The 27,276-nt window shown below is 39.9% G+C and overlaps 2 protein-coding genes across 6 annotated transcripts; one reads left to right on the forward strand and one right to left on the reverse strand.

Annotated features, from left to right (window-relative positions):
• Positions 1-3,167: 3,167 nt before the first annotated feature.
• On the reverse strand, positions 3,168-7,620 carry foxh1 (forkhead box H1). 2 transcript variants are annotated; one of them, XM_005912093.2, is made up of 4 exons: positions 7,463-7,620; positions 5,303-5,874; positions 4,572-4,676; positions 3,168-4,349 (listed from the first exon to the last, which is right to left on the reverse strand). In XM_005912093.2, exons 2-4 carry the CDS (start codon positions 5,774-5,776, stop codon positions 3,384-3,386), a joined length of 1,545 nt encoding a protein of 514 aa, XP_005912155.1. In that variant the 5' UTR covers positions 5,777-5,874; positions 7,463-7,620; the 3' UTR covers positions 3,168-3,383. The 2 variants fall into 2 exon arrangements, with proteins under 2 accessions (XP_005912155.1, XP_014188905.1); XM_014333419.2 differs by having other exon boundaries at positions 5,303-5,984.
• A 640-nt stretch (positions 7,621-8,260) lies between these two features.
• ppp1r16a (protein phosphatase 1, regulatory subunit 16A) lies at positions 8,261-27,028 on the forward strand. 4 transcript variants are annotated; one of them, XM_042228417.1, is made up of 14 exons: positions 8,266-8,401; positions 10,447-10,628; positions 12,579-12,633; positions 12,791-12,891; positions 19,601-20,637; positions 21,198-21,268; positions 23,427-23,572; positions 23,845-23,948; positions 24,150-24,274; positions 24,594-24,719; positions 24,810-24,885; positions 24,966-25,095; positions 25,201-25,363; positions 25,488-27,028. In XM_042228417.1, the coding sequence occupies exons 5-14, from the start codon at positions 20,391-20,393 to the stop codon at positions 26,013-26,015; spliced, it is 1,716 nt and encodes a 571-aa protein (XP_042084351.1). In that variant the 5' UTR covers positions 8,266-8,401; positions 10,447-10,628; positions 12,579-12,633; positions 12,791-12,891; positions 19,601-20,390; the 3' UTR covers positions 26,016-27,028. The 4 variants fall into 4 exon arrangements, with proteins under 4 accessions (XP_005912158.1, XP_042084351.1, XP_042084377.1 ...); XM_042228443.1 differs by lacking the exon at positions 12,791-12,891; XM_005912096.3 differs by lacking the exons at positions 12,579-12,633; positions 12,791-12,891 and having other exon boundaries at positions 8,261-8,401.
• The last annotated feature ends 248 nt before the right edge of the window (positions 27,029-27,276 follow it).

The following is a 27,276-nucleotide window of genomic DNA, read 5'->3' on the forward strand; positions in this document are numbered from 1 at the left end:
GAAAGCTTCCTTGTTTCTGGATTACAGTTCCTGTGATAAAACAATCTCTCTGCTGCTGCTGCTTGGCCCACTCTGTCTTTTCACCTTATCCACTGGCTTATTATCAGTATTAACTTTAGGAAAGTACTAAAGATAAAAAGAAATGAGAGAAACTAGATTCACAAAATACAAAGGAAAGGGGGAAAAAGGAGTATTTAAAGACACATAAATGTTACACTCACACTCCGTCACACCAGTCAAAGCAGTCAGATGTGTTGGCGTCACTAGAACAGCTTAAAAAAAAGTCTGTTACCAAAAATACCCACAAAAAAACTGTTTGCATAAAAAAGAGAGATTGGAGAAGCTCAAAGACACATGCTAGAAAAAAATATTTCATTGCAAATCCCCAAAAGCTGATTGATTGCAAATATTTAAGTGCATTGCCATTTAGTTTTTCAATTGATACATTTGTTTCTCATATAGTAAATAAAGTAATAATAATGACAAATTAATTTCTTGGCAGTTTCAAAACAGTCAAGGACAGCTTATAGCACAAAAATAACAAAAACAATATAAAAAGATTTAAAATCACGAGGCTGAGCGTGAGGTACTTAAGTGTTTTTTCTTTTTCTTTTACTCCCATGCAATTTCAAGTAGGAATTTCAAGTTAATTTATTTAAATATTTCAATAATGTCATTTTTACAACCTTCACTTACATAACAATACATTCAAACAAGCCTCATCCATCAGTCATATGGTATTCGCATATGTAAATTCAGTGTAATTTGTGATGATGTAACACTCAGAAGACATTCTCTTGTTCTTTTTATTTTGAGGTGACACAAAATACCTGAGGTTAAATAGGTTGGCTTGTAGCAGACCAGCTACACCGCTGCTTTATATATAAAGGGCATCAGAAGATTTATTCACAAAATAATCATGAAAAAAATAGCTTGTTATTTTCACGTGACTAGCCTAAGCTTTATATTTAAAAATTTTGATTCTCAAAATACAAAAGTTCTGATTTTTTTTTTTTAAAGTAACAGAAACCATTATCTAAAACCAGTGATCCTGCATATAAAGAAAACATGCTTACCAGCCACTTCATTAGGTACACCTATTGAACTTTTCATTAATACAAATCTGCTAATCACACAGCAGCAACTCAGTTTATTTATTTATATAGACATGGTCAAAATGACCTGCAGAAGTTAGAAAGATTAGACTTAATTGACTAATTTAATTGACTTTGATCACTCCACGGTTGGTCCCAGACTGGCTTGTCTGAGTATTTTAGAAACTGCCGATCCACTGGGATTTTCCCACACAACCATCTCTAGGGTTTGCACAGTAGTCCAAAAACGGGGGAAATATCAAGTCAGTGGCAGGAAAGGGGGAAAAAAACAGTTACTGAATAACTACTCATTACATCCAGGGTATGCAGAAGAGCATCTCTGGGTACAAAAACTGCTGATCCTTAAAGCAGATGAGAAACAGCAGAGGAGTACCACACCAGGTGCCACTCCTGTCAGGTAAGAACGGGAAATTGAGGATACAATTTGCAAAGGATCACCAAAATTGTACAATAGAAGATTGTAAGAATGTTTGATTTGATGAGGCTTGATTTCTGCTGCAACATTTGGATGTCAGAGTTGGAATCTTGGATTAAAATAAAACAAAACTTAAAAGCATGGATCCATCCTGTCTTGTATCAACAGTTCAGGCTGGTGCTGGTCAGGGCCGTGCAGAGAGGTTTAAAGGGGCGGGTGCTCAAGCCCCTCTAGCCCCCCCCTCTGCACGTGCCTGGTGCTGGTCATCTAATAATGTGGATGATATTTCTTTTAGTCACCCAGATATGAACGGAGAATTGTTTAAATGCCACAGCCTACCCAATGTCCTCAGATGACCTGGACAGTAACTAGATCTCAGTCAAACAGAGCATATTTGGGATGTAGTGGAATAGGAGATTTGTATCATGGATGTGCAGCTGACAAATCTACAACTGTGTGATTAACTTCATGTCAATAAGGATAAAAATCTCTGGAGAAATGTTTCCAGTTCCTTATTGAATTGAAGGAAACTCAAAACACAACGTGGGGTCCCACTCACTGCTAATAAGGTGTACCTAATAAAGTGGCTGCAGAGTGTAAATAAACATAAATAGTGCAACCACAATATGGCATATTCATGTAAAGTTAGCAGGATTTTGCACTTAACAGCGTAATTGTTATACAGCCTCATAAAACACTGAACAGCACTGTTAATATAAACATTTTATTTACATACCCTGTTAAACTCCAGAACATTCTTTGGATACCCAAAACTTTTGAGCTGACCTACTCAGTACTGTAAAAAAAGAAATTGTAAGAAAAATCACAGTAAAATGTCAGAAAACTAACAAAACATTCACTTGTCAAGGTAAGGAGACTTTTAAAAGCAGCTTCCTATAAAAGATGATTGTAATGGCATTAAAATAGTGCAAAATAACCAGCAGTGCAAATTCTGCAGGAAATGATTCAGTTTGAGGTACGTTTTGGCTGTCAGGATGTGAAAAATAGTCTCCAGTGTCATGACAAGCTGTCAGATTCTCAGATTATATCACTTGAACTGACTTCAGACTAAAACAAAGATATTACAAAAATTACACTGTCTCCAGAAATCTTTTGTTTTCTTCCCAGTACAGATTTCCTTTCCCCTTACACACAATGACAGAAAAAAAGAGTAAACAAGGCCAATGCCACCATCAATAGAAGCATCACAGATGTACATGAACAAATGGTATCTTTTGGTATCTATCATAATTTAGATGTAGGCACTGATCTGTGCACTGTCGCACCATAAAGACAAAGATGCAATGTCTTCATTTACTAACTCTACAGTGTCAGTCTTTAGCTCATATTTACTGCATAGGCCTTGTAGTCCAGTTCTTTGTGGCTTTGTATGTGTAATACATTCAGTAGTCACAATAGATAGAAAACATTCAAAAAATGATAATAAAGGTTAAAAAAAAAAGAAGCTTGTTTATGCAAATAAAGAAACAGTGCAAACTATAGGTGCAGTGCAATGACTTTACACAGTTTCACTGAAAGACTGAGGTAGATACTCGTTTTGTTGTACAGTTATTATAAAAGGTTTTCTTTCAGTGAAGCCATGTAATACTCCATACACTGTTTCTTTTTTTTTTTTAAATTGCAACATAAAAACACTTTCATCTCCTCCTGATAAAACTCTGAGTCAATTGATAACATTGTCTACAGCTCAGCGAGTTTTGTTTTTTACATTTATTGTAGTATTTCTTGAGTTTGTGGAAGTGGCAAACAAAATATAGTTCCTTTATGGATCTTGGTGTGCATCCAGTTGTTTGTCATTGTGGTTTTGTATCCTGTTTGAGTGACAGTAATACTCAGTATTGATGGTACCGGTTGAGAGGAGCCCCGTTCTGCAAAGAGTACTGACCGGGCTGCTGATAGTGTGGGTGAGAGTTTTGACTGGCTGGTACCAGCACATCAAACACGCTCTTATTTGGAGGCACAGATTGCAACATGTTGTCCAGGTCCATGAGTAAAGGAGGGGCTCTCACTGAAACTTGTCTAGTGGGGAGGATGGGCCAGTATGTATGGCCCAAGAAGTGACTTGGTGTCATGGGAGAGCTACCATAGCCGTAGATGGGTAGCCCGCTGTGCAGGGGCATGAGAGGACCCCCGTTGAAACGCATGCTAGGTGGGGCAACGACATTAGGGGGTGCATATTTAGCGTAGGAGGTGGGGAGCTCCCATGGAGGTGGTACAGTTTCCCGTCTGGCTGATTTCTGCAGTGGTGGCCTGCAAATATCTCCCCCTGCTTCCACATCAGGAGGAACACGCTTCCCAGTTACTCCTTTCCACTCTTCATCAGATGAAGACGAGGAAGAGGAGGACGTGGAGGCTGGGCTTGCAGAGCTGGCAGAGGCACTCCGAGCAGAGGAGGTATAACGATGTTCCGGAGCCGGTGAAGGCCGAGCCCGAGTCACCTCACCCCAGCAGTCCCCTGAAGCCATATCGAAATCCCCAGAGGCACTGATTGGCCTCAGGCTGTGTAGCAGGGAGTCGATCGCGAAGGACGAATCCAGCTTAGGTCTGTACAAGTCATCCTGCGGTGGGAAAGAGTTTCCAGAAGATGTGGGAGGGAGCGAGGTCACAGGTTCAGGGGGCGCCTCAGACTCAGGCTTGTGTCCCTGCATGATGTAAGGAGCCAGATCCTGAGCAAAGATGGTTTCATCCTGGCGGGACACGGCCGTGTTCTGCCTCTTGAGAAGCTCCACAGGAATGCGGCTCAGCTCCACTGCCCAGAAATTGCCTTTGCCCTGTGGCTTACCTGGGTCTTTCAATACCTACAAGGTGGAGGAAGGATGGACAGAAATATTAGTGCTTGTCTGGACAACCTAGTCTGACAGGACTGGCAACCTAATAATTAGCACAACACAAGTGATTTAAAGTGGATTCTAGGTTTTAATAGAAAGACTCCAATGGTGTATTTCTACAGGAGTAGGTTGTTTTTTAGTTTTTTTTCCCCTCTGTTTAATGATCATTACATAACATTTTACCATACAAACCTTAACAAAGCAGTCATATGAGGAAAGGTTGTGTCGCACAGAATCTCGCCAGCCTTTGTAGTTTCCTTTGAAAAATGGAAAGAGGGTACTGATCTCCTTGAGGATCTAAAATTTAAACAAATATCAGCATTAAAGTCTGAACCAACACACACACACACACACACACACACCAGCATCACAGATTTTCACTATATTAACTGCAATCCATGCTTGCGTAAAAACAGCTCGGTGAAACTACAAATTTCAACGAAGGATTTGGATTTTTATATTCATTGAACTTAAAATTGAAACAAATTGAAAATACGTTTTCCATCTGGTACAAAAAGTGAATGGGGCCCCCATTTGAAGCCTAATATTGGAATGTACTGTATATCTTATCACTGTTTCTGATACAGATCTGCGTCTGGTTCCACTGCAGTCCAGCCTTATCTCAGCAAACCAAGAAGGGAACGGGTAGAAGTCACTCAAGTGTCACGACGATGTGGCTGTTTAGTGTCACTTTAGGAACTGTAAATGATCTTCTGGGACAGATTGTAGAAATTTCGCATAAAACTCTAATGGAGTCTACTCTAAATACACGACGCAGTGATGGATTTGCTTCTGCTGATGAAATAAGTGACGATCATAAGCGGCACCGTGCGTAAAACACCGCGCGCGTCGTCTACTCACAAATGCCAAACTCCGGCAGCATTTACACAGTTAACACATAAAAGCATTAGTTTTATCATTACCTCCGCTAACGTCAGCTTCTTCTCTGGAGACCTCTGGATGACCATAGCGATCATTGCAAGATAGGAATACGGAGGTTTTGGATACCTCTGGTAGTTCTTTTTCTTCCCATTGCCGGCATTTCTTTTCTCCCGTTCACTTTTCCACATGTCCTGCGTTTCATCCTGCTTAAACTGTCCATCTTGATCATTCGGGTTTAAAGATCCAGGCGCTTCCTCTTTATCCATGAATCCTGTGGCGCCGGTGAGGTGTTCGGGGCGCTCCGTTGGTTCCTCCGAGCGCGGCAGCTGCTGGGGAGGCATCGGATCCGTGAGGTAAGGCCAGTATTGGGCCGGTGAGCTCCACGGCGCTACGCCGCTAGGAGAAAAACTCTGCTGCTCATTTCTGTGGAAGTCAAGTTGATGGTCGAGAAGTTCTCCTAGGTGGGATGAAGCGATCGGTGCCAAGAGACTCTGCCCCGGCCAATGCTTTGTCATGCTGATCAGTCAGAGGAGGAATATCGCTCTGCACGTAGAGGGGGAGGAGGTCAAAGAGTCGGTCCTTAACTTCTGGCAGACTGCTGGCTCCAGGCTGACTATTTGAAGAGCAAACAATTAACAGTTTCATGTAAATCCCGCTGCGTAATCGGGGGGATGCGTTATCTGAAAGCAGAATGACTGATCGGCCCTGGGGGCTGGGCTGGGTCTGTGTGCGAAGAGGGGAGAGAAAGACAGGGCAAAACTGTAAACCACCCGTACGATACCTTATCAACACGCAACATAGTGATTCCACAACTACTTTAAAATCTCTGTTTACAAGATTCGTGGATGGAGACTTTAAATGTTTGGGGAACACATCTACATTAATACAAGTCTGGCTTTACACAATTACACATTTTAGTCTTATCGTACACTTTTTAAATTATTTGTCTATTTAATTTTAATATCACTAAAGCTTTTACTTGGGCTTAGATGTAAAAGGTGAAACTTGTGGGGGTAGGGTGGGTACAAATATTTTCGATTTAACCTCGGATGCAATCAACAATTTAGATGAGCAATATACACAAGAGAGGGCTAATATACAAACACTGACGATGCCCCTTTCAGTACTTAATTTCTTTATTAATTATTAAATAAGCAATTCAGCCTTCACTGCCTACTGAATTCTTTTAGAATGGTTTTTAATTGTGAGAAACTAAAATCAAATTAGCCAAATTGTGTATTTGATTTAATTCCAGAGGAGAAACTATTCCCATGAAAGCTATTCCTAAAAAGAAAAAGAAAAGAATGAAGAAAAAAGCATAAACTACGCTGATTAGCTGATTAGTAGGTGCAGAATATTTGAAGTCGTCATTGTTTTGTGTTGTTTGATAACGCGCTGCAGTCGACGGGGGTGTTTTTCCACAGTGGGGTCTCCCTCTGGAGTGTTGAGCATGCCATTCAGCGCTGAAAAGACTATTTTCGGGTATGCGCCTCTTTTGTTCAACTTAACGTAGTGCTAATGTTGAAACTCTTGCTTCCCAGCAAGACAGTGAAAACAAGTTGGATTAGAAGAACCCCCATCGGGAAGCTGGAGACTTTTCCATCCCAAGAAAAAGAGAAGCTGCTTAGCATGTGAGGAAATACGGGGAGCGGGGGGGTTTCAACACCATTTGTGGGGTTTCTGGCGCTTACAAGCTGCTAAGTGTTGTAGTTGGGTCGAACATTCACACCTTAAACAGGGGCAATCACGTACACCCCCAGCTGCTGGAAAATGCCTCAATATCTCCCTCAAGCAGAAAAAAAAAAATATCAACAAGTCAACCAAAGCATCAACTTTAGGATCCATCATGTGACAAAGCGTGAACTTTGACACGGGATTGTAAGGAGTTTCGCACTAATGCGCAGATTAAAGATGATTTGATCCAACAGTTGTGTTACCTGAAAGTTACAGAAGCAGCAGAGCTGGAAACAACTCAGTTTTCCTGCAATTAAAATCCATTCACTTTTAATGGGCGCTACTGGGCGTTTTCACATTGACCCCCACTCACATCACAACACTCCACAAGTTAACCTTAAATGTCCAGGCAACAAAGCTGATGACGCTCTTTTAATCAGGTTGCTGTAAAAATTAGAATAAAAAAGGACGCTCTGCTCGTTTTTGCTTTGTTTCAAATAAATAATTCGCCCGTGTGACAAACTTACCGCACAAATGTGTAATTTCTGCAGTCAAAAATATTTGAATGAGTTTCTTTGTTTGTTTTTCTAGGTCAGATGGCACTCCTAAACACGGTGAACATCAAATCTTCGTCGCACACCTGCTTCAATTTGGGTCAGTATTTTTCTTACACTGTCGGTGACCTTCCCTGGAGGTTTATCCCCACCTAGCGGTTTCACTCAAAAACCACAGAAGTATTAGAAGAATTAAAATTAAGCATAATTACATAAGATTCATAAATATGTAGAATTTAACGGGGTTAAATTCCTCATATCTCTTTCTATTTGAGAGATTCGGAGGCAATTAAACAGGTATAAGAATGATTCACAGCCTAAGAGTCTGAAACAAAAAATCAGATTAAAAATGGAAAACCTCTGTAGGTTATACATAAAGAAAATGAATACATGGTATATGTCTGAAAGTTAACAAACAGCTGAAATTAATGGATACATTTTCAATCAGGGAATGGCAGATTAATTGTAATGCTACAAAGTAACAGATAATAATAATAACGAAAGTAAAAGAGTTAACTAAATACAGTATTACTTTTAAGAGGTACTGGAAAAACAGTACCGAACACATGCTGAAACCTGACACAAAAAAGGGTGGGAATCACTGGTGTATATGGGGAATTTCCACCTGCATTTGCATAGCATTCTCCAGTGAAGGGCCCAGTGCCAGACGCACCGATTTGAATACAAACTGTCAATTCATCCCTTCCTGTTTGCTGGAATGCCAGTTAATAGGTTTGGTCTGGATTAGAGAGCCACACATAAAGAGAATGGGGTCCTACGTGAATAGGTCAGCATCGGGGACAGGGCTCTTTACATGGGCTGATTGAGTCCAGACAAATCCTTCCTAAGCTGTCATCCATCCCGATACTGGGATAGAGGAGGAAGAAAGGCATGCTCTTTGTCACAGAGAAAGTAAGGAAAAGTTTGATTTGAGATGTGTCAGTTAATACAAGAGTGACTTTTGTATAACTTAAGCAATAAAAAAGCATACCATTGGTTAGTACTAGCATTTAGAAAAACCTTCATCAGGTGTTTCTGACCTTTTGTCTGTAGGCTGGTATCAGGCAGTTTATCTGTCATGCCACATGAAATCTGACTTTTCCGAAGCATTCAAAACCAGAATAATGAAAAACTAAAAGGCCTGAAAATAATATTTTCATTTACGGTGAAGATTTCTTTTCTTTCCTGACACAGAAATGGATAATAAATATTTGTGTAAGCCAAATCTAGTTGATTTTAAACATGGGCATCACTGGTTTCACAAGGCTCTTCACATGGGCTGATTGAGTCCAATCCAATTACTGAGTCACTCTTCTCTTTGTTTGCCATCATTTTTATGAAACTCATTCTATGCATATTCAAAACACTTGAAGAAGCACTGCACTGAATCTTCTCCCGAGGACCAGAGATGGTAACAAAAGCTCCAATGCAGGTTCCTTGTTGTGACTCTGCAGGGTATCACCGCTGTGATGCATAGCTGAGTCACTGCGGGGGTCAGCAGGTCACAGCGTCTTCAGTGTCTATCTCTTTTTTAGGATTTAGTAACTGATTCCAGTGCTCACAGGGACACCTTGTGTATTTCATTGTCCAGCAGTGTTTTTGGTTGAGTGCCTCAAAGTTGATTTTTAATTATGGGAGTGTTAAAGACACACTTGTTTAGGCTTGTGTGTTGCAGCGATTATCATTTAGTTACCAAACACATCTTAACAGTTTACTGTGAAAAGACTGCAGTGAATTCACATTTCTAAGAATGCAGGTGCATAGGCAAACACATCCTTATACATGCAAACACACCCTCAATATTTGACTTAAAAATGAAGGATGGGTTGTTTTTACACTAAGGCAAGTTCAACCTGTTTATTTTTTAATGTTTTTTTTAAATTGCTTTTTAGTAGTTTTTTTGGCAATACTGTGTATTTACAAGTATCTATTAGTGTTTGTTAGTATTTATTGAATGTCTATCATCAAGGCTGGACTGGTAATTTTTCATACCGCGCATTTGCCTGGTGGGTCAATATAATTTTCGTTGTTTGTTTGTTTGTCTTTGGTCGATATGTTTATACAGGCAACAGGTCGTAGGGCCGCTGTGCACCGGGCCTTCTAACACTTACAGCAGCCCATTGGTGCATTTTCATTATTGACACTGGATTGCCCAATCAAATATCTTAATTTCAAACTGTTCCCTCCCCTGCCAGCGTTCCCTGTGCGCCCGCGCACCTTGTATAAGAGATTTTATTGTGGAAGACGTGGTTGATAAAGACAGCGAAACGAAAGGTGGAGCTGAAAAGCTGAGAGGCAAAAAGAAAGACAAACAAAAATGCAACAAAATGAGTCAAATTAACCGGCATGTTAGCAGCTACACTGTCAACAGCAACAACTAGTAAAAAAAAACAAACCCTCGCGTCACAAACAACTGCTGTTCTTAGCACTAGTCTTGGAGAAGTGCAGGAGGAGGGACAGAAATCCCAAAAAGAGAATGGTAAGAAAATAGATGGAGGGGAAAAATTAGGAAGGGCAGAGATTCAAGTAAAATGAATGGCTACTTTGACCACAAGCCACCGCTAATAGCTAAAGTACAGCTTTTAAATATAACATGATGCACTACAGTATAACTCATTATTAGTCAGTACATAGTGTCGTGATTGCTTTTGTATCAGTCCTGGCCTGTCTAGCATGTATGTGGAATTTGTTAATGCCCCCCTGGGGATGAATAAAGTATCTATTAATCTATCCACTTAAAATATATTTATAGAGCCATTATGTTTGTTGCCATTTCTGCTGCCCTCTTGGCCAGATCTCATTTTAAAAAATACAATTTTTTATCTCACACCTTTTTTTGTACCTGGATAAATAAATGATGTACAAAATTCACTTTGTCAAAAACTTGATTGCTGCTTACACATTGGGATGTTTTTTTCTTTTGTAACAGTTTAAATACGGGCATGTTTTTTTGGCAGATGATCACCTGTCTCCTGCCGCCCCCTGGTGGAGGCTGTCCGGCGGGAGGAGAGGGCGCAGGTTCGGTTGTTATGGTGAAGCATTTCCCCAGAGGGCTGGCTGAAGCTGGAGCTGCGGCGGACAGCAGCTGATTCAGTTTCACCGCTCGCCCAGGACCTACCGCTGACAGGCAGCGCAACAGGTAAGATGTCGCCACTTTGTTTTTCTATTGTTTTACAATGAATCTGAACGTCCTGCTCGGTTCAAACGATTGTGTATAAGCTGAACTTAGTTGTCGCCGAGACGTTAACGTTAATTATCTGAGGGCAGCGGCTCCGAGTTCAGCGTCGGTGAGCAGCGAGCTAATGCGAAGCTAAGGTAACGTTAGCATAATATGACTTCACCACAGGTAGCCGCACAACAGGTACGCTTGCCAATTTTTCAACTTATAAAGTCAAGCGTGTGGGATACAACTACGTTATGAGAGCTACGAATGAAGCAAGTGGGGAAAGAGCCGCTTGCATTACCTGTCAGCAGACAATACACCTGTTGGGCTTGTCTATGAACCGCTAGGTCGGTTAGCTAATCCCGTGACAGGAGCTAAAGCTTCCGCTGCTGTTGCTGTTAAAACTTTCCATTATTGTATTAATGTTGTTTAGCGCTATAGCGATCTCATCAAACTGTGATGAAAAAGTGAAGGTGATTTGGGACTAAGTTTAACTTATTTTTTTTAAAAGCTAAATATATCACAGCAGCGTGAAAGGGCGACGTGCCAACTTATACAGTTAATTACCCTGACGTAAAAAAATACAACTCATTTATCTTACATGCGGCAGCTCAGAGTTCAGGGTCAAGTAGATTCAATCATTTACTGAAATGGGTTTTGTTGGATTACTTTAACATTAGTTGAATTAATCAACTATTTTGTTAATAATAATAATATAATAATAAAAATAGCAAGCTCAGTCTGGCAAATGATATTACAGGTTGATGACTGAATGAATAATAATGAAAAATTCCGATATCTTATGATAACATCTCTTTTCTCAGCTAAAAGCGAATTGTAAAGAGAATTGATTTGCTTATTGTGAAAATAGGCACACTGCACAGGGGCAGACCCACAAGTCTGAAGGGATTAAGGAAGAAAAGGATTATTATTCACAATCAAGCACGGCCCTTCAGCTATTTGACTTTAACCCTCCATCAATAACTTATTAACCTAAATAAACTCAGGCATTTGTTCTTGTCAGGCCTATGTTTAAAGTGCCTCTTCAACAACATTGACTTGGTATGTAAAGTTAAATATTTGCAGGTTTCACAATATAGACTAAAATTAGTGTGAGGGCTCCTTGATACACGATGTGACAGCCCACACAGTGCTACGTGCTTTCAGAGACTTAGGAAGAATGGATAAAAAGGCCGGACTGTGACTTTACAGCAAGAGTAGCAATCGCCACTAAACTAATAGATTAATTCTGTCGGGTTTGGGGCTCTCTCTCATCTTACTGAGGCATTTCTTTATTATCCCATTATGGGATAATAAAGATACATCTCATCCTGTCACCTGGCTCCGTTTAAAGATTCCTGTTTTCTTTTTGATTTGATTTGATTGGTAATTTATTTCAACATGTGAACAATATACAAGTACATTTAGAAAAGAAATAAGAGAGAAAAAAATACTATACAAATTACATACAAAAAAACCATTCTGATTAATTTACATGTTTTTTGTTTCTTCGCTTCTCCTCCTCCGCTCCAGCATGACATGACCCTACTTCCTACTTACAAGCAGTCAGAGGAGTTAAAGTCAAAGCTGGTCTGGCTGTCTCCTCCCCCTCCTGTCTCCTCCTCATATTCTTCTCTATCTCCTTCACATTCTTTCCTCCACATCCTTTAACCCTCTCTTTCTCTCTCTGTCCACATCCTGTCTTCCAAAAAAAGCAGCGGCTCTTTTGTGTGACGTATCTTCGCCTTCATCATTGTGTTTTTTGTTTCTCATGGTCTCTCCTAACCTTTGGCTGCTTGATAGAATTACTGAGATTTCTGAGTGATTACATGGAGCAACTCAAACCTTAACACATGACAGGGCTTATTGTAGATCCTCCTCCCTCGCTCTCATTTGTAGTGATTATAATTTTGTCCGTCCTTCAAGGGCTGCAGCTACAAACATTTCCTGTATCAGTACCCAAAGTGGAAATTATTTCAAGGTATGTGACATCTTCGTTTGTCTTGCTTTGTCCAAGCATCAGCCCAAAAATACGTTACATTTAAAACAAGTTTTTCTTTCTTTCTTTCTTTCTTTCTTTCTTTCTTTCTTTCTTTCTTTCTTTCTTTCTTTCTTTCTTTCTTTTTTTTTTAACGCAGAGAAGCAGTGTAGATGCTACACTTGGGTAACGCTTGGCTTTTTGATTAGAAATAATGATTCATGATTTGACAAGCCATTCCCAGCTCTATCCCTTCTAACAGTGAGTATTTGTGAGTATGTGGCACACATTTTAGGCTACTTTGGCATTGTTTCAGACTGCAGGCGGGATCATTCCCGAATCATCAAGCTACACTGACTCAGCAATGTTTGTTTCAATGAGTGGGTCGGTAAGGTCCTCTGTTTCAAATCAAATAGCTCACCAGGCTGGAGGCTGTACACAGGAGCGTCCGGTGCTGTTTTATGATGACAAACCCATGATTGAAGCACAGAGGACCAAGTGTGGCCAGATTTAAGGTTGGCTGTTTAGGCTGTATTTTCTGTTTTGATCAGTCCCACCCACCTGGTGAAGTTTGAGCCCCAGTATATGTATTCATAGTACTCTATTCATTCTAGCTGTTGAGTGAAAGGTTGTATTTGTCAGCAGCTGTAGACAGACCTTCCTGTTAGGTCACTAGGTGGAAAATTAGTCAGAAGACTACAAATGTCACATTGACGAAGGGACGTTTTCCCAAACATAATAAATGTTAGTCATATTTTTCAGCGCGTGTGTGAGTGTGCGCTGTGGTGTCTGCCGTGCTAAAATTTGTCTTTTCCTGTGTAGTTTCCTGTCTCGTCTTTGCCCAACACTGGGAATCACAAGGTTCTTCCACAGTCTTCCCACTAACAAATTCCCCATTCTTTATATAGCAGAAGCAAAACTAACAGACTCATGAGGCTGAGGTTTGTTGTGCATCAAGTGTTTGTAGTGAGTACATCGGTAAGGTAAGATCACAGCATCGCAGAGAAATTGAAGCAAATTTTTAAAGATTATTATTGATTGTTCATTTAGTGTTCAGAGTTTCATTTATAGCTTTCTCCTTATTTCTTTTTGAATAGTTAGCAAAATCCTTCCTTAAGAAAACAAAAGGACGGGGGAGGGGTTGCTCTTTGTTGAACACTTGATCCTAGTGTATACTGTTGAAAATATACAGTGCTGTGCAAAAGCTTACATTTCTTTCCTTTTTTCCCTCTACGAAAATGGGAAGTTGTTGCAGCTCTTTATTGAAATGTGCAAAACTACAAGAGATACAGTATAAAAAAAACAAACAAATTTTCTGCAATTCTAACACCTTTATTCTTCAGCACAGTCTGATCTCTCTTAGACAAACTGTCCTATAATTTGTTAAGTCCTCGGTGAACAGAAGATTGGTCAACTGAAGGATCAGATGCATCTTAAAGGCTCTGTGTCAGGTCTTTGATTGGCTTTTTTTTTCTTATTTCTTAAATATGTGACTTTCCAATAGTGTTCATGTTTTGTAGAGAGTCTTTAAGCCTGCCATTTCTTCTTTTATCCTCTACAAAAAAAAGAGCACACATTGCTGAGATATGCACAGTTTTCAGCTAATATCTCTTTTGGAATTGCCTGTTTGGTCCAAACTACTTTTCCTGGATTCAGCTTAAAAAATTGGAACAATTTATTTGCCTTTGTAAAAGACTGCTATTAACAATGTGCCTTAAGATACAGTTTAAAATGTCTGTTATGTGTAGACACAACACTGGTTCCTTGAGTTAGGGTCCTTTTTCAGGCTTGAATGATTCATAGGCCAGTGTTAAGTGGCTTAACAAACAAAACATTCCTGTGAAATGAAATGTGAAAGAAAAACTTTGAAATACCTCCAGAAAGCTTGGAGAACTGCTGACCACGCCCACTTGCAAGAAATTGTAAAGAAAAGAAAAATTACAAGAAAGTCTGACTCCTTGGAAGCAAAATCTAAAGAAATCAGACATGGCTCAAGACTTTTGCACAATACTGTAGCTTCAATATTTATCTTAGAAATATCCTCACATGGTGATGCCTTGTCTACAATTGACTACAACCAAACTATTAATATGTCCAGAGAGGCAACATAGTATTGGGCCACTGACTGTTTATCTTGTAGTTTTTTTTTTTCTCTAGTTCACTTCTGAGCTGCTGGTCTGTCTGAGTAAGATAGCATTTTCATGTTGTGAGGATACTGAAGACGTGTTTTCTCTTTTTCACAGTAACATGACTTGTAGTTTGTTTGGCTAAAACTGAACTATCGGAGTAATACTCTAAAGGGATAAACTTCCCTACTTTTAGGGACTGGGACTTTTAAAGCAAAGACTGGACTGAAAGGTCATGGTTAAAGTGGAGTCAAAATAAAACTGGACAGTATATGATTTAAAGAGACAAGATCCAGAGTGGAAGTGGCTGATTTTGACACATACCGGTACTGTTTTTTGCGTCAGTGTGTAGCCACAAGTTAGCGGTGTTCACACTCACAGCAAATACTTTTGTGTACATTGTGATTGAATCAGGTGCTCGCATTGTTTCGTTGGTGATGGGCTAACACAGAATTACTTGCGACGTTGAACTTAATTTTTCCTTCAGCCCAATTTTTACCCCTTAACTGTAAAAGACTAATGGGGTATTGTAGTCACCTTGGCAGGCAGTGTGGCTGCCCGTGTTTTTGCATGTGCTAACTCGAGAAGAAGGCAATGTGGGATTTTTTTTTAAAAAAAATATACCAAAAGTGCATTTATAAAAAATCTTGATCAGTTCAAATCTCATTGACCTCAATGTCAAGGCCCCAGAGTTCAGGTTTTCTGAAAATCTGGTGAATGAGGGGTAGCACTGGTAGCTGTGAGAATCCACAGTGTCCTGAGCAGAGTGCAGTTGTCACATAACATTATTTACACTCTCCAAGATCAGCTTGCGTAGTGAAAAACATTTACAAGGATGTTGTGTCTTCCAGAATTGGTCCTTGGCAAGAGAAATTGTCACTGTGTTTCCTGCTGAAAGGATTTAGGAAGTGTTATCATTGCTACACTACTTGGTTTTGAAATGGATACATTTATTATTAATGGTTTCAGGATTAGTTTCTTAGGGAAAAAGATGTGATGGAGGTCAAAAAACCCATTAGGCTTGGGACATTAATGTAAACCTGGAACTCTGGCGCTGTTGGTTAAACAAACAAATAATTGCGCTTCATTAGACCTTAGTATGAGAGGGTGTCTTACATGTTTGCTAAACTTAACACTCCACGGCATAACATCAGAATATATTGCTCTGATGTCAGAGTTTGTGTTTATGTGTGTGATTGTACATTTTAATTAGAAATAAATTTCTGACATTATCTATGTTAAGTTTCACAGGCAAGAAAGTTAGCCTGTGTGCAATGTATCATGCCTCCCATCGCTACTCGTGTGTAATTTTGCTGTGTGTTCAAGTCCCATAGTGTACAAAAGATGCATGCACGAGCGTTCACATGGACACAGTTTGTTACTTCTTCCCAAGGTAGTCTAATCACTTTACCTATGTTCTACCTACCTGTCCAAGTCTGCCTGTCTGACTTGCCAACATGGATATCTCTTCTTTCTCTCTTTGACTCCTTTTGTCTCTCTGTTATTTTCAGTTCCGGTTAATAGCATGAGTTACTAAACTGTGGCTCCATATTGGCATGGTTTACTGATTTTCCTAACAGGTGAAAGATCCCTAGTTTGATCCTGGGAGGAGAAATAAATCCCTTCAGTGTTGCATCAGAGAGGAAATCTGAAGAAAAGCAACAATCTGCCAAGTCAAACATGTGGAGCTATCTGCTGTAATGAAAAAAGAGGGAAGCTAAAAGTAGCTTTTAGTGCCCTATTGCTAATCTCCAACATTTTCTTTAGACTGTAATTTGAAAAGGATTCAGGAAGTATTAAGTTTGGTATTAATAGTATAGTTGGGTAACTTTAACAGTGTTCTTGCATTTTCCTCAGTGCATTATCTGCCATTGTGAATCAGTCAACACACCACATATATGACAGTTTTTGGAGGGATGGGTTGTTTTAAGTGACATGTGTTTTTGATGACTGGATTTTATGCGTAAGATGTATATGGATTAACCACGCTATGGCTGCATCCATAGGTTCATGGATATTTCTTAAAATTGATTTTTCTGAGTTTGTTTTGAAATTGCATAAAGCATTCTCAGGTGTTGTCAAGAGCACGCTAAGGCAAGAGGTGGTGATGTCATCCTGAGAACTATTCAATGCCCACTACAGAGGACATATTGAATAGACTATTGTTCTAATGACCCATTGAGGTTTTGCCGACATGTGACCACTATTAGCATGATGTCAATTTGTCTGCCATTCTGGATGTTTGACATTCATGGTGACCATGTAGGTTTAAGTGAATAAGTACGTAAATTACACACAGACATGGAGACCTGTCTGCAGCAATCTGGCAACCTCCTGTTGCGAGGGAAAAGTATGTATTCCTCAACCAGTTGGCAAAAACCTGTTTGTGATTTTGGCTGTTATTATATTGCTGTGGTCGTAGAATAAATCTAAGTGATGCACTTGTCTAGAAACATTTTTCAGATATTCTCCGAGCTCTAGAACAAACGGAGAAAAGTCTGATTCAAACTGTAAATGGACACAGTTGGCTCAACCTTTACTTTGAAGATGAAGCATCTGCATTTTCTTTTCTTTTTTTCTTTTTTATTTATTTATTTATTTTCTTTCCATTTTTCAAGTTTTGCTTCCACTGGGTTGCCAAGTATTTGCGCACAAATCATGAAACATTGCAGGCAACTGTAACCAAATCAAACACTAGGAGGTTTTTGATGCAGCACCTTCTTTGCAGCGATAACTATATGGTGGAAAACTTGTTAGCAATGTGGTCATGAGTATAAGAAACCACAATAATATAAGAAACCGCAATAGTGCTGTCATCCCAGAGTGATACACCATGTAAGATACACACCACAACAGTGGCAGGCCAGCACAGTTCCAGCAGGTCAGGTGAGCCCATATTTTCATGGTGAGGGTTGAAACACAGTAAACTGGTTTTATAGTCACAGGGACAAATGGGGCACACTTTTATTGTCTGCTTAGTCAGTAGGATAACGTTATTCAGAAAGAGCGGTGAGGGCAGCCTTGATTCTCACATTGATCACTTTAGAAATGCAAATCATCAAATTCCATCTCTTTAATGTGCGCTGTTGTGAATCGCATATAGAAGAAAAAACAAAAAAGGTTTATCACTCTTTGTTTGTGTAAACTCAGCAAACATGAAATGTTAGTGAAGTAAGAATCAAAGCATCTTTTTTCAGAAGAAATGAACTTCTGATGTGCACAAATCAAGTAGTGGCTGATTTTTGTGAAAGATGTGGACTAAAGGATGTATTTTAATATACAGGTGATATATTATGGCTTTGTTGTTTATGTCTGAGTGTCAACATTTAACATAGGCTTTGAGTATGAAAAGATATCTTTAAAATTCACAGCACAGGATAAAATGTCAAAAACACTAGGTTTGGGAGTCTGACAAAAAAAACAAACAACATATTTAAGATTTTTTTCCCACTGATCTCTCCAATTGTGTCTGGAATTATCCCACTAATACATCAGTAAAGTTCTTGAAGGGATTTTTCCAGATTTCTCTAATCCTTTTCCCCTTTAAAGCCCCTTAAAATGCCACAAAACTTATTCCCCTTTTCATTAGTTAAGTGCAGTATAACCAAGGCCACTAACTCTAATTGGACTGTTCTTTAATAGTCCGTATACTTACTGTTTACTCTTGACTTTTACAGTGCTGATTTTTGGATACTATGGCTTTCTTCTCTGAGGGAGAAAGTTTAAAAAGCTATATTGTACAATTGTCGGTACATTCTAATTGAAACTAACCTTCATTACACATATCTCTGTCCTGTGCATTCCAAGTCCGTATTAATCTGTGTATTTAAAAGACAGATCTGCGTAGTAGCCTTCAATCCATGGAGAGAGTCAGAGTGTGACCTTCAACTAAGGAAATCCTTACATTGTAGCTTGTGACAAAGGGTGAAGGGTTAGGTATCCTGAAAATAGTAGGTATACACAGAATATTAATAGTTCTTGCCTGTCCCCAAGGCAAGAACTATTAGTCTTTCAAATGGCAGGGCAAAACCCTATTTAAAAAGCACAATTATAGTTCTTTGTATGCTATATCATATTGCACACAAGGCTTTAAGATATAGGCATCTGCACTTAGTTTGTAACAAAGGACTATTTGTGTTTAATACAACTATTAAAAACACTGTTGGATTCTTAATGAGGTGAAAGTCCAAGAGGACCACTGTAATTGTTATGTCTAATGATTCTACACTTGATTGCCCTCTAATCTTGCTGATTTATGGACCAGTGTGTTCTCCCAGCTTTTTTTTTTTTTTTTTGTCATTGGTACAATGTTGCAGTAGCTGTGTCCTGGGACTACAGTCTTATCAGTCACTCTCTCTATCTCACTGAGTGCCTCTAGTTGACCTTCCTCTCAGCGCTCACTGGCCCAGGCCTAAATAATAAATGAACAGCCTGGAAAGAGCCGAGTGTGTGAGCCGCGTATCTCTACTTGGAAGTGAACGAAAGCCAATGAGAGGGATCTCACTGACCAGGGTTGTCAGGGGTGGGAACTTGCACCATAACAGGTCACATACTTGTTACTTAACTGCATTGCCACAACATCCATCACTCACTCTCACCGTGTGAATACCCTGTAACACATGTAATGTGTGTGCTGGGCTGCAGGGTGTGTCAGTCATTAATGAAAAGCATCCCACCCTCTCAAGTTTCCTTCAGGAGAGGAGTGGGAGAGGAGGGAGTAGGGGAGAGGAGCTCAGGGGTTAAAGATAACAGGATTAAGAGAGCAGTATGTTGTCATTATACTGTAACATAGCCCTGACATTTTGTCTCACTGCAGTTTTTCCTTCTCTCTCCCTGACCCACAGGCTGAAGACAATGTCATTCAAGTTGGTGAACACGTTATACCTAGATCACATCTTTTGAAGACTTACCAAAAAGTGCACCAACACTATCAACAGGAAGTTGTGAAATGTTGTTATTTGACCACCCAGAAATATTTTAATTCTGTCAAATATTGTTTATTGTCAGTAACTGAAGTAGGACTCCTTTTTTTTTTATTCTCATTGGATGTTTGGTTCTTTCCACCTTGTGGATTTGTTTTTCACTGCTGCCTATGGATTCTCACAAATCCACACCTCCTTTGGACCATATACTGAAGCATGATTGCTATCTGTTTGGATTAGAAGCTAAGATAGACTGACCTTTTTATAGTTTTATTTTCTCTGTTTGCCAAGTGGATGATTCGCCAAGTTACCCAAAGTAGAAATGGATTGGAGGACTGACAGCTGGTTGAAACCTACCCTTTGGATTATTATGTTTTGGACACCTTCCTGCTGCTATTTTACTTTAGCACGATAAGAGTTTTTTAAAGATGGAAAAGAGACAGAAATATCTGTCACCTGATTGCACAACTTAGTTTCTTTCCCATCATATTTTTGAAATTTTTGCTGTTTTTTGTGGTTCAAGTTACTTTTAAAGATGAACTGCAGTATCTTTTTGTGTTCTCCCACCCTGATGTAGGCCTCTTTGGCTTCCCTATAAAAAGGACAGGAGGCATATGATAAATTAAGAAGGCTGAAACCCCCTAAAGGATATCCTCACATAAGTGAAAGAAACAGTACTATAGTAGCTGAGCCGCTGTGGCGGTGCGGTATCATGGCAGCAGATCACGGCGAGCTGCTTGCTGAAATGGCAACCATGGGGCGTCTGAGTGCCACAGAACGGCTCAAGCATGCCAAGAAGCGCCGCGCTCAGCAGCTGAAGGCTTGGGGACAGATGGAAAAGGATGCAGTACGAGGGTCGAGGGCCAAAGCAGATAAGAAGAAGCCACGCACCACCAAAGTGACATTCCCCAGTGCTGTCACCCTGCTTGATGCTGCTTCCCGCAACGACCTGGATGAAGGTGGGTATACACACTGCACAAAAAGTTCATAATCAGAAAACAACAATTTTTTTTTTCAAATGCTTCAGCTTAAACTCAGTGATTTTAGAGCATCAAAGTGCAAATATATACTAATCCAGGGTATTGACACCTGTAGAAGACTGATCCAGATCTCAGAAACGTGTGAAGGAAGACCCCAGAAGTATTGGTGTGCCATGAATTGACTGTAATGCCGAGGCTTCTTTGTCCTGTAGCTGTTGGCATTTGCTGAAAGAAGCTCTTGCACTGTAAAAACCGATGACTTACAGGAACTGAAAAAATTGTACTGAATATATTAGAGATTAAAAATAGTATTAAGAGCTTTATTATAAGTTGTTGGATCTGAGCTAGTTGGTAAGGTGGTAAATCCTTTTACATTTTACACATACCATCTTGTAAAGATTGTTCTATGTTCAGGGCAGGTAAATGGCAAGGTTGTTTTTGTTTGTTTGTATTTTTTATGGAAAAGACTCTGCCCTGATGGTCATGCATAATCTGTATATACATGATTGTAAATTTCTTTTTGTTTTCTTTTGTGCTAGTGAGGGAGATGCTTAACAGCGGAATCAACCCCGATCTGGTCAACGAGGATGGACTGACTGCTCTGCATCAGGTACACATGCATTTAGCTCCAGGAGCCGCCACCAGTCAACCACTGTTCACTGTTAACACTGCCAGTTGTACAAACTCAGATGCCTCCTCTCACTTACCTAGTTCTGCCTTTGCACTAATCAAATGCTAAATTGTCATCAACATTACTGAGTTACACACAAAGCAGTTCTGCTTACGCGGCATGATTTTGTTACGGCCGGTAAAACCACATGTTGCACATATACCACTGTCAACATTTAGGCCAGTTCTGTTCTGTGTCTGTGTTTATGTTTGTTTGTGTGTGGTCACAGCTCACCAAGTACTAGTTGTGTTTATTATGTCTTAACATTTTCTTGGTTACTTTACATAAAGAAAGTAGTTATTACCCTGATTATAGATGGAAAAGGTGAAAAAGGGTTGTTGTTGTTTTTTTTTTCTTGCATTCCTATTTCTGGGCAACCTCAGTCACACTTAACCACCACAATATTGCTGTGTTTTGTTAGTTGACACCTTAAGACACCTTAAATCCTTGCGATTTTCTCACCCCTTTTTAATTTCTCCTTATGTTTACACATACACGCACTACTACACACTCCTGAGAGGACTATTTGTTAGCACAGAGAACTCTTTACAAGAGCGGTTTGCTTTGCCGTTTCCCTTGGAAAATGTAGTGTTTACACAGAGGGCTGAGTACATGTAAATTCTTTTCTTTATCCAGTGCTTTAGTTGACATTAATACTAATGTTTAGATTTTTCTATCTCTGCTTGTACTCGTTTTCTAACATCATATTTTTTCCCTCAAATTTATTCCATCCATTTTTAATAAACGGTCGACAATTTTCAGAGGCTTCAAGTTAATTAGAAAATTGACTGACAGGCAGTTTCCATGACATATTAAGCAGAAGAATAGTTCCATTTGGGATTTTCTCACTGGAACTCCTAAAATGATGTTCAAAGAGATGTTGTTGTAAGTGAGGGAGACCATCATTAGGCTGAAAATCCGCACAAACCTACCATAAATGGAGGAAAAACTTGAGGAGGGTCCAAATCAGGAATCTTGTTAATTCTTAAAAAGAAGGAATGCTCTGGTCATGTCAGCAAAATCAAAAGTCCTTAAAGACCCCAGAAAACAGCTAAGGTGCATTATGACATAATTATTTCTGTGATTGAGAAAAACAATTTCACAACATCTGACTAAGTCAAGAACACACTCAATCGCTCTCAAGGTCTGCAAGTAAGAGACGCCTTTATAAATGTAAATACAGAGGCTTTACCAAAAGGAACAAACCACTGGTTACACTCAAGAACAAGATGATCAGATTAAACTTTGACAGAAAACCTCTAAAAGAGCCTGCACAGTTCTGGAAACAAAAGCTTTGTACAGATGAAACCATTATGAATTTATGCCAGAGTGATGGGAACAGAAAAGTGTGGTAAATGAGAGAAACAACAAGATGAACCAAAGCATACCACACTATCTATCAAACTTGGTAGGAGCAGTGTCATGGTATGGGCATGTATGGGTGCCACAGGCCACTAGTGTTTATTGATGATGTGATAGAATGGCAGGATGAACTGTGAAGTGTACAGGGCTATACTTTCTGCTCACATTCAGTGAAATGCTGCAAACTGATCAGAAACACAGTGTTAATGGATAATGGGTCAAAGGAAACTGCAAAAGCATCCAAAGAGTTTCTCAAGGCAAAGACATGAGACATTCTTCAATCGCCATGTCAGTCAGCTAATCTCAAACCGAGCATGTTTTCAGTTATTAAATACTAAACTGAAGGCACAGAGTCTCACAAACAAGCAGCGACTGAAGCATCTCAGCAGAAGAACAGAATTTGGTGATGTCCTTGGTTCTAGACTTTAGGGAGTCAGTGACTGCAAACGGTTTATACCAAAGTGTTGAAAACAATCCTTACATTTAAAACATTTACGTTGGTTTGTCCAATTACCTTTTGAGATTTCCAAAAATGGAATATATAAAAATCTATAAAAATAGCTGTATTTCCTAAATGGTTATTACAGTACTTTGATTACATCCAGTGGATTCAAATGGAAATTTTGCACTTCAATTACATCATGTTTAAAGCACAGGCAAAAGCACAGTATTAAAAAAAGAATCTGTCATTGTCCAAAAACTTATGGGCCCAATTGTATCTGTTGTCTGTTCTCAGTGCTGCATTGATGATTTTGTGGAGATAGTGCAGTGTCTGCTAGACGCTGGTGCCAATGTGAATGCTTGTGACAGTGAGTTGTGGACCCCTCTGCACGCTGCTGCCACCTGTGGACACACTGGTCTGGTGCAGCTCCTGATTCAGGGGTGAGTGCTGCCTCACATCATAACTTTTCTGTTTCTCTCACAAAATGTTTACATTTCTAAGCTAATATGTTTTGTTTATAATGTGCTTTTTTCGTTTCAACCTCAGTGGATGTTATTTGCTAGGCCACAATTGAGACTTAGAGCTTTCTTGGGAAGAGAAAGCAATTGAAACCCAATGAACCCAATGCAAATGAAAACACTTAGAGTGACACACCCTAATATGCAAAGCTGCTAACTCAGGTCTTTTTGAATATGGATATGTGTGCTTTCAGTGGGGCCGATCTGCTGGCTGTCAATGCGGATGGCAACATGCCTTATGACATCTGTGAGGACGAGGCTACCCTTGAGCTGCTAGAGATGGTTATGGCTGAACAGGGTCAGTGAGAAGTTTGTGCACAGATTAACCTTCCTGCCTTTGACAGGTTGGGGGGAAAAGAGGCATGATCAAGCTTAACTTACCTGTCATGTATCACATTCGAAATCAGACGGCCAACATTTATGTGCAGTTCCAAAGTAGGAAGAAAATAAGTCCAAGTGATCTTTTCAATCCTGTCCCTGTGTGTGTTGTTTTGTGAAGGGATAACTCAGGACCGTATAGATGAATGCAGAGGGGCTAAAGAGGCGGCTATGCTGGCTGACATTCGGGCTCTGGCTCAGAGCGGAGCAGATTTAAACGCACAAGATGATAATGGAGCAACTCTGGTGAGACACAAGGACGCATGCACATGAACTGTGTGGTGCACTTAAGATTTGTCAGCTCAGAGTTCAAATCTATATCCAATGCTGTAAAGCTAGATATTTTAAAAACATCTGAATATAAATGCAATAATTCCCTGACTGTTAACAGGTTGCACAGGTTTCCTGCATTCTTTGTAATGTTTTACCAACCATTTCTGTAACATTCAGCCAATGTAATAATAATATAAAGGTTCAGAGAATTGGGAAAATATTTTGTTAATTTTATTTTCTTGTGAAATATTGTTCTTTACTGACGTGCAGTTCATTTTCTTTATTCCTTTAGCTCCATATCGTATCTGCTAACGGCTATATGTCTGTGGCTGAGCTGTTACTAGAGAACAAAGCTCAGGTGGATGTGAAGGACTCTGATGGGTGGACTCCACTGCATGCTGCCTCCTGCTGGGGACAGGTTCATACTGCTGTCATGCCTAAAGCAACTAGTTTCCTGAAATGACTCATTCATAGTGGGGTTTTTTTTTTTGTTTGTTTTGTTCCATAGATGCAGATGGTGGAACTGCTGGTGGCACACGGAGCCAATCTAAATGCAAAGTCCGTCTTAGAGGAGACACCACTAGGTGAAACTAGAGTATTGTTGTTGCTGCTGTTTCTGCCTTTTTTATCAAACTTATTCATGAGAGACACTTTTGCCTTTCAGATTTATGTGTTGATGAGGAAGTCAGAGCCAAACTGATGGACTTGAAGCACAAACATGATGCCATCATGAAGAGCCAGGACAGGCAGAAAGGCACACTGCAAAGACGAGCATCTAGCACAGGAAGCAGAGGGTGAGCGTGGAGCTCAGTGGAACCAGAGGGGGAAAAGCATACACCGAAGTTGAAATGGATCATTGTTTTACTGCTTCCCCTCCTGTCTCTCATTTCTATGTGCAGTAAAGTGGTGCGTCGCGTCAGCGTGAACGAGCGCTCCAGTCTCTACCGCCGGGAGCACCACAAAGAGGCCATGGTGTGGCAGGAGCGCGGTCGACAGCCCGAGCCGCAGGACGACGATGAGGACAGACAGACCGACAATGAGTTGCACCAGCATGCCACCATGGTGATGGAGGTTTTGTTTGGAAAATTTTTCTCATTACTGTTTTTGTGACCATTACAAACAGTGTAAATGTTTTTTGTTTTTTTTTTGTTTTGTTTTTTTTTGTCTCCCCCCCCTCGTGTTTTAGGTTGCTACTCGAGGTGCAGCAACATCACATTTGGAAGAACTGGAGGCTGCAGACAGGAAAATTATGCCCAGCCTAGGGAATGGAGAGACCTCTGTTTCTCTGGCATCTTCTGTACCTGGAGAGCAGTGGAGTGGGGGAGGAATCATGGAGCGTAGCGCCTCCTACCAGCTCGGCTCTGCGTCTGGAGTGGGGTCTGCAGAGGGCGAGGGGGCAGACAATATGACTCGGGAGAAATCACACCACACCTTGGCTGACCTGAAACGCCAGCGGGCAGCTGCTAAGCTCAATAAATACCAAGCACCTGCACCACCGCTGCCCTCGCCCGTTGAGGAGGAGCCCTCCGTTGCAGCAGCTGAGGTGACAGCCATTCAGGCTCAGCCAGATCCTGAAATGACGCCTGCCGCCGAGGCAGTTTCCCCCAGTCAGGTGTACTTCACCCCAGCCAGTGGAGATCCTCCACTTCTGAAACTCCGAGCCCCTGAGGAAGAGCAGTCCGACAATAAGGAGCCTTGCTGTGGACTCATGTAGAAAGAATCATGCAATCAGAAAATATGCTGCCTATAAAGTACAAAAGCTGGTGGCAAAAAGTGGCAAAAAACCCTGTTAAAACAGACATGCTTTAAGTGAATCACTGGAGACTCTTTAGGTTAAGGCTACATGCCAATGATGGATCAATCTGCTTTGCATTTCCAAGTGAACTAAAGTGCAATCTGTGATTATTCCTCCTTTGATTAGCTTTCTCATTTCTGTTGCACATTTCACACCTTTAGCAGGTCCTAGCTTTCCCTCCTGCTTCACCTACAGGAGAACTCCAGATTGTAGTCTTGCAGTTAGAAGCAGACAGCTCCCCCACTCCATTTCTTGGGGCATTACATTACTCATCTCTTAAATACACAATTAGACTGGCTGAAAGCCATAGAATCATGTGAAGTTTTCTAGATAAGGCAGAAGACTGAATTGCAGCTGATTTGTTTTAAATCAATGAGGTTCTTTTTTTTCTTTTTTTTTTCTTAATGAGTGCTATGACAGGTACATGATCTACATTAGCGTACATTTATATTGTAAACGAGAGTGAAAGAGGTTTGTTTCTTTATGGGGGATTGATCATGATTGGTTTAATCAATATTCTGAATTTATATTTAATGAAGATGGACCGTTTCCTTGCTTGATTTATTTTTTTTCTCTACTTTGGACTGAAAATTTTTTCTCTTGTTGCTTTCAAGTGCACAAAATTTGAAATGGTGCAATTTGCTAATGAACCATTTGTCTCTACTGTGGGGAAATTTAGCTCAGCCTGTCATCATCTATCAGATTCCTATTTTTCTGTCAGTATTTCTATTTTTCTACCCTCAAAATGTAATCATATTATTTATTCTTCCTGATCCGGAGACAATTTCTAAAAAGAAAATTATGATATGTTTGTGTTAACCGAATTGTCAAAGAGTCTGTTTAGTTTTCTTGTCAAACTGAGCAAACGTGTCACGATTGTTTATCAGAGGTTGGTGCCTTCATTAAATGTCTTATTTTAAAAAAAAAAAAAAGGTTGCAATGCTTGCACGAAGTCCCACGTTTAAATTTTGTGAGCAGTGGGATTATTACATAATCGGTCTGACATGGACTTGATGTACTCTCAATGCACTCTTTTTTTCTGTATTGCATTTCAGTTTTGTTAGTGATTTTTACTGATCCCTGTTTAGAAAAACAAAACATAAAAACATGTTTTCACAAATGATTTTTGTATATATTTTTTAATATGCAAGAACTCTTAATGAATGTATCTGGATGTTAT

The sequence above is a fragment of the Haplochromis burtoni genome, unplaced genomic scaffold (assembly GCF_018398535.1).
Source record: "Haplochromis burtoni strain Fernald_Lab_line unplaced genomic scaffold, NCSU_Asbu1 Contig_1, whole genome shotgun sequence".
In the NCBI taxonomy this organism is placed as follows: Eukaryota; Metazoa; Chordata; class Actinopteri; order Cichliformes; family Cichlidae; genus Haplochromis; species Haplochromis burtoni.

What these genes read in the sequence shown, in the direction of transcription:
- ppp1r16a (XM_005912096.3), top strand. Translation starts at nt 20,391, where the DNA reads ATGGCAGCAGATCACGGCGAGCTGCTTGCTGAAATGGCAACCATGGGG. An exon ending in ATGATAATGGAGCAACTCTG is followed by an intron (nt 24,275 to 24,593) that starts GTGAGACACAAG and finishes TTATTCCTTTAG; the next exon opens with CTCCATATCGTATCTGCTAA. An exon ending in TGCACCAGCATGCCACCATG is followed by an intron (nt 25,364 to 25,487) that starts GTGATGGAGGTT and finishes CTCGTGTTTTAG; the next exon opens with GTTGCTACTCGAGGTGCAGC.
- foxh1 (XM_005912093.2), bottom strand. Translation starts at nt 5,776, where the DNA reads ATGACAAAGCATTGGCCGGGGCAGAGTCTCTTGGCACCGATCGCTTCA. An exon ending in AGAAGCTGACGTTAGCGGAG is followed by an intron (nt 4,677 to 5,302) that starts GTAATGATAAAA and finishes TTTAAATTTTAG; the next exon opens with ATCCTCAAGGAGATCAGTAC. An exon ending in CATATGACTGCTTTGTTAAG is followed by an intron (nt 4,350 to 4,571) that starts GTTTGTATGGTA and finishes TCCACCTTGTAG; the next exon opens with GTATTGAAAGACCCAGGTAA.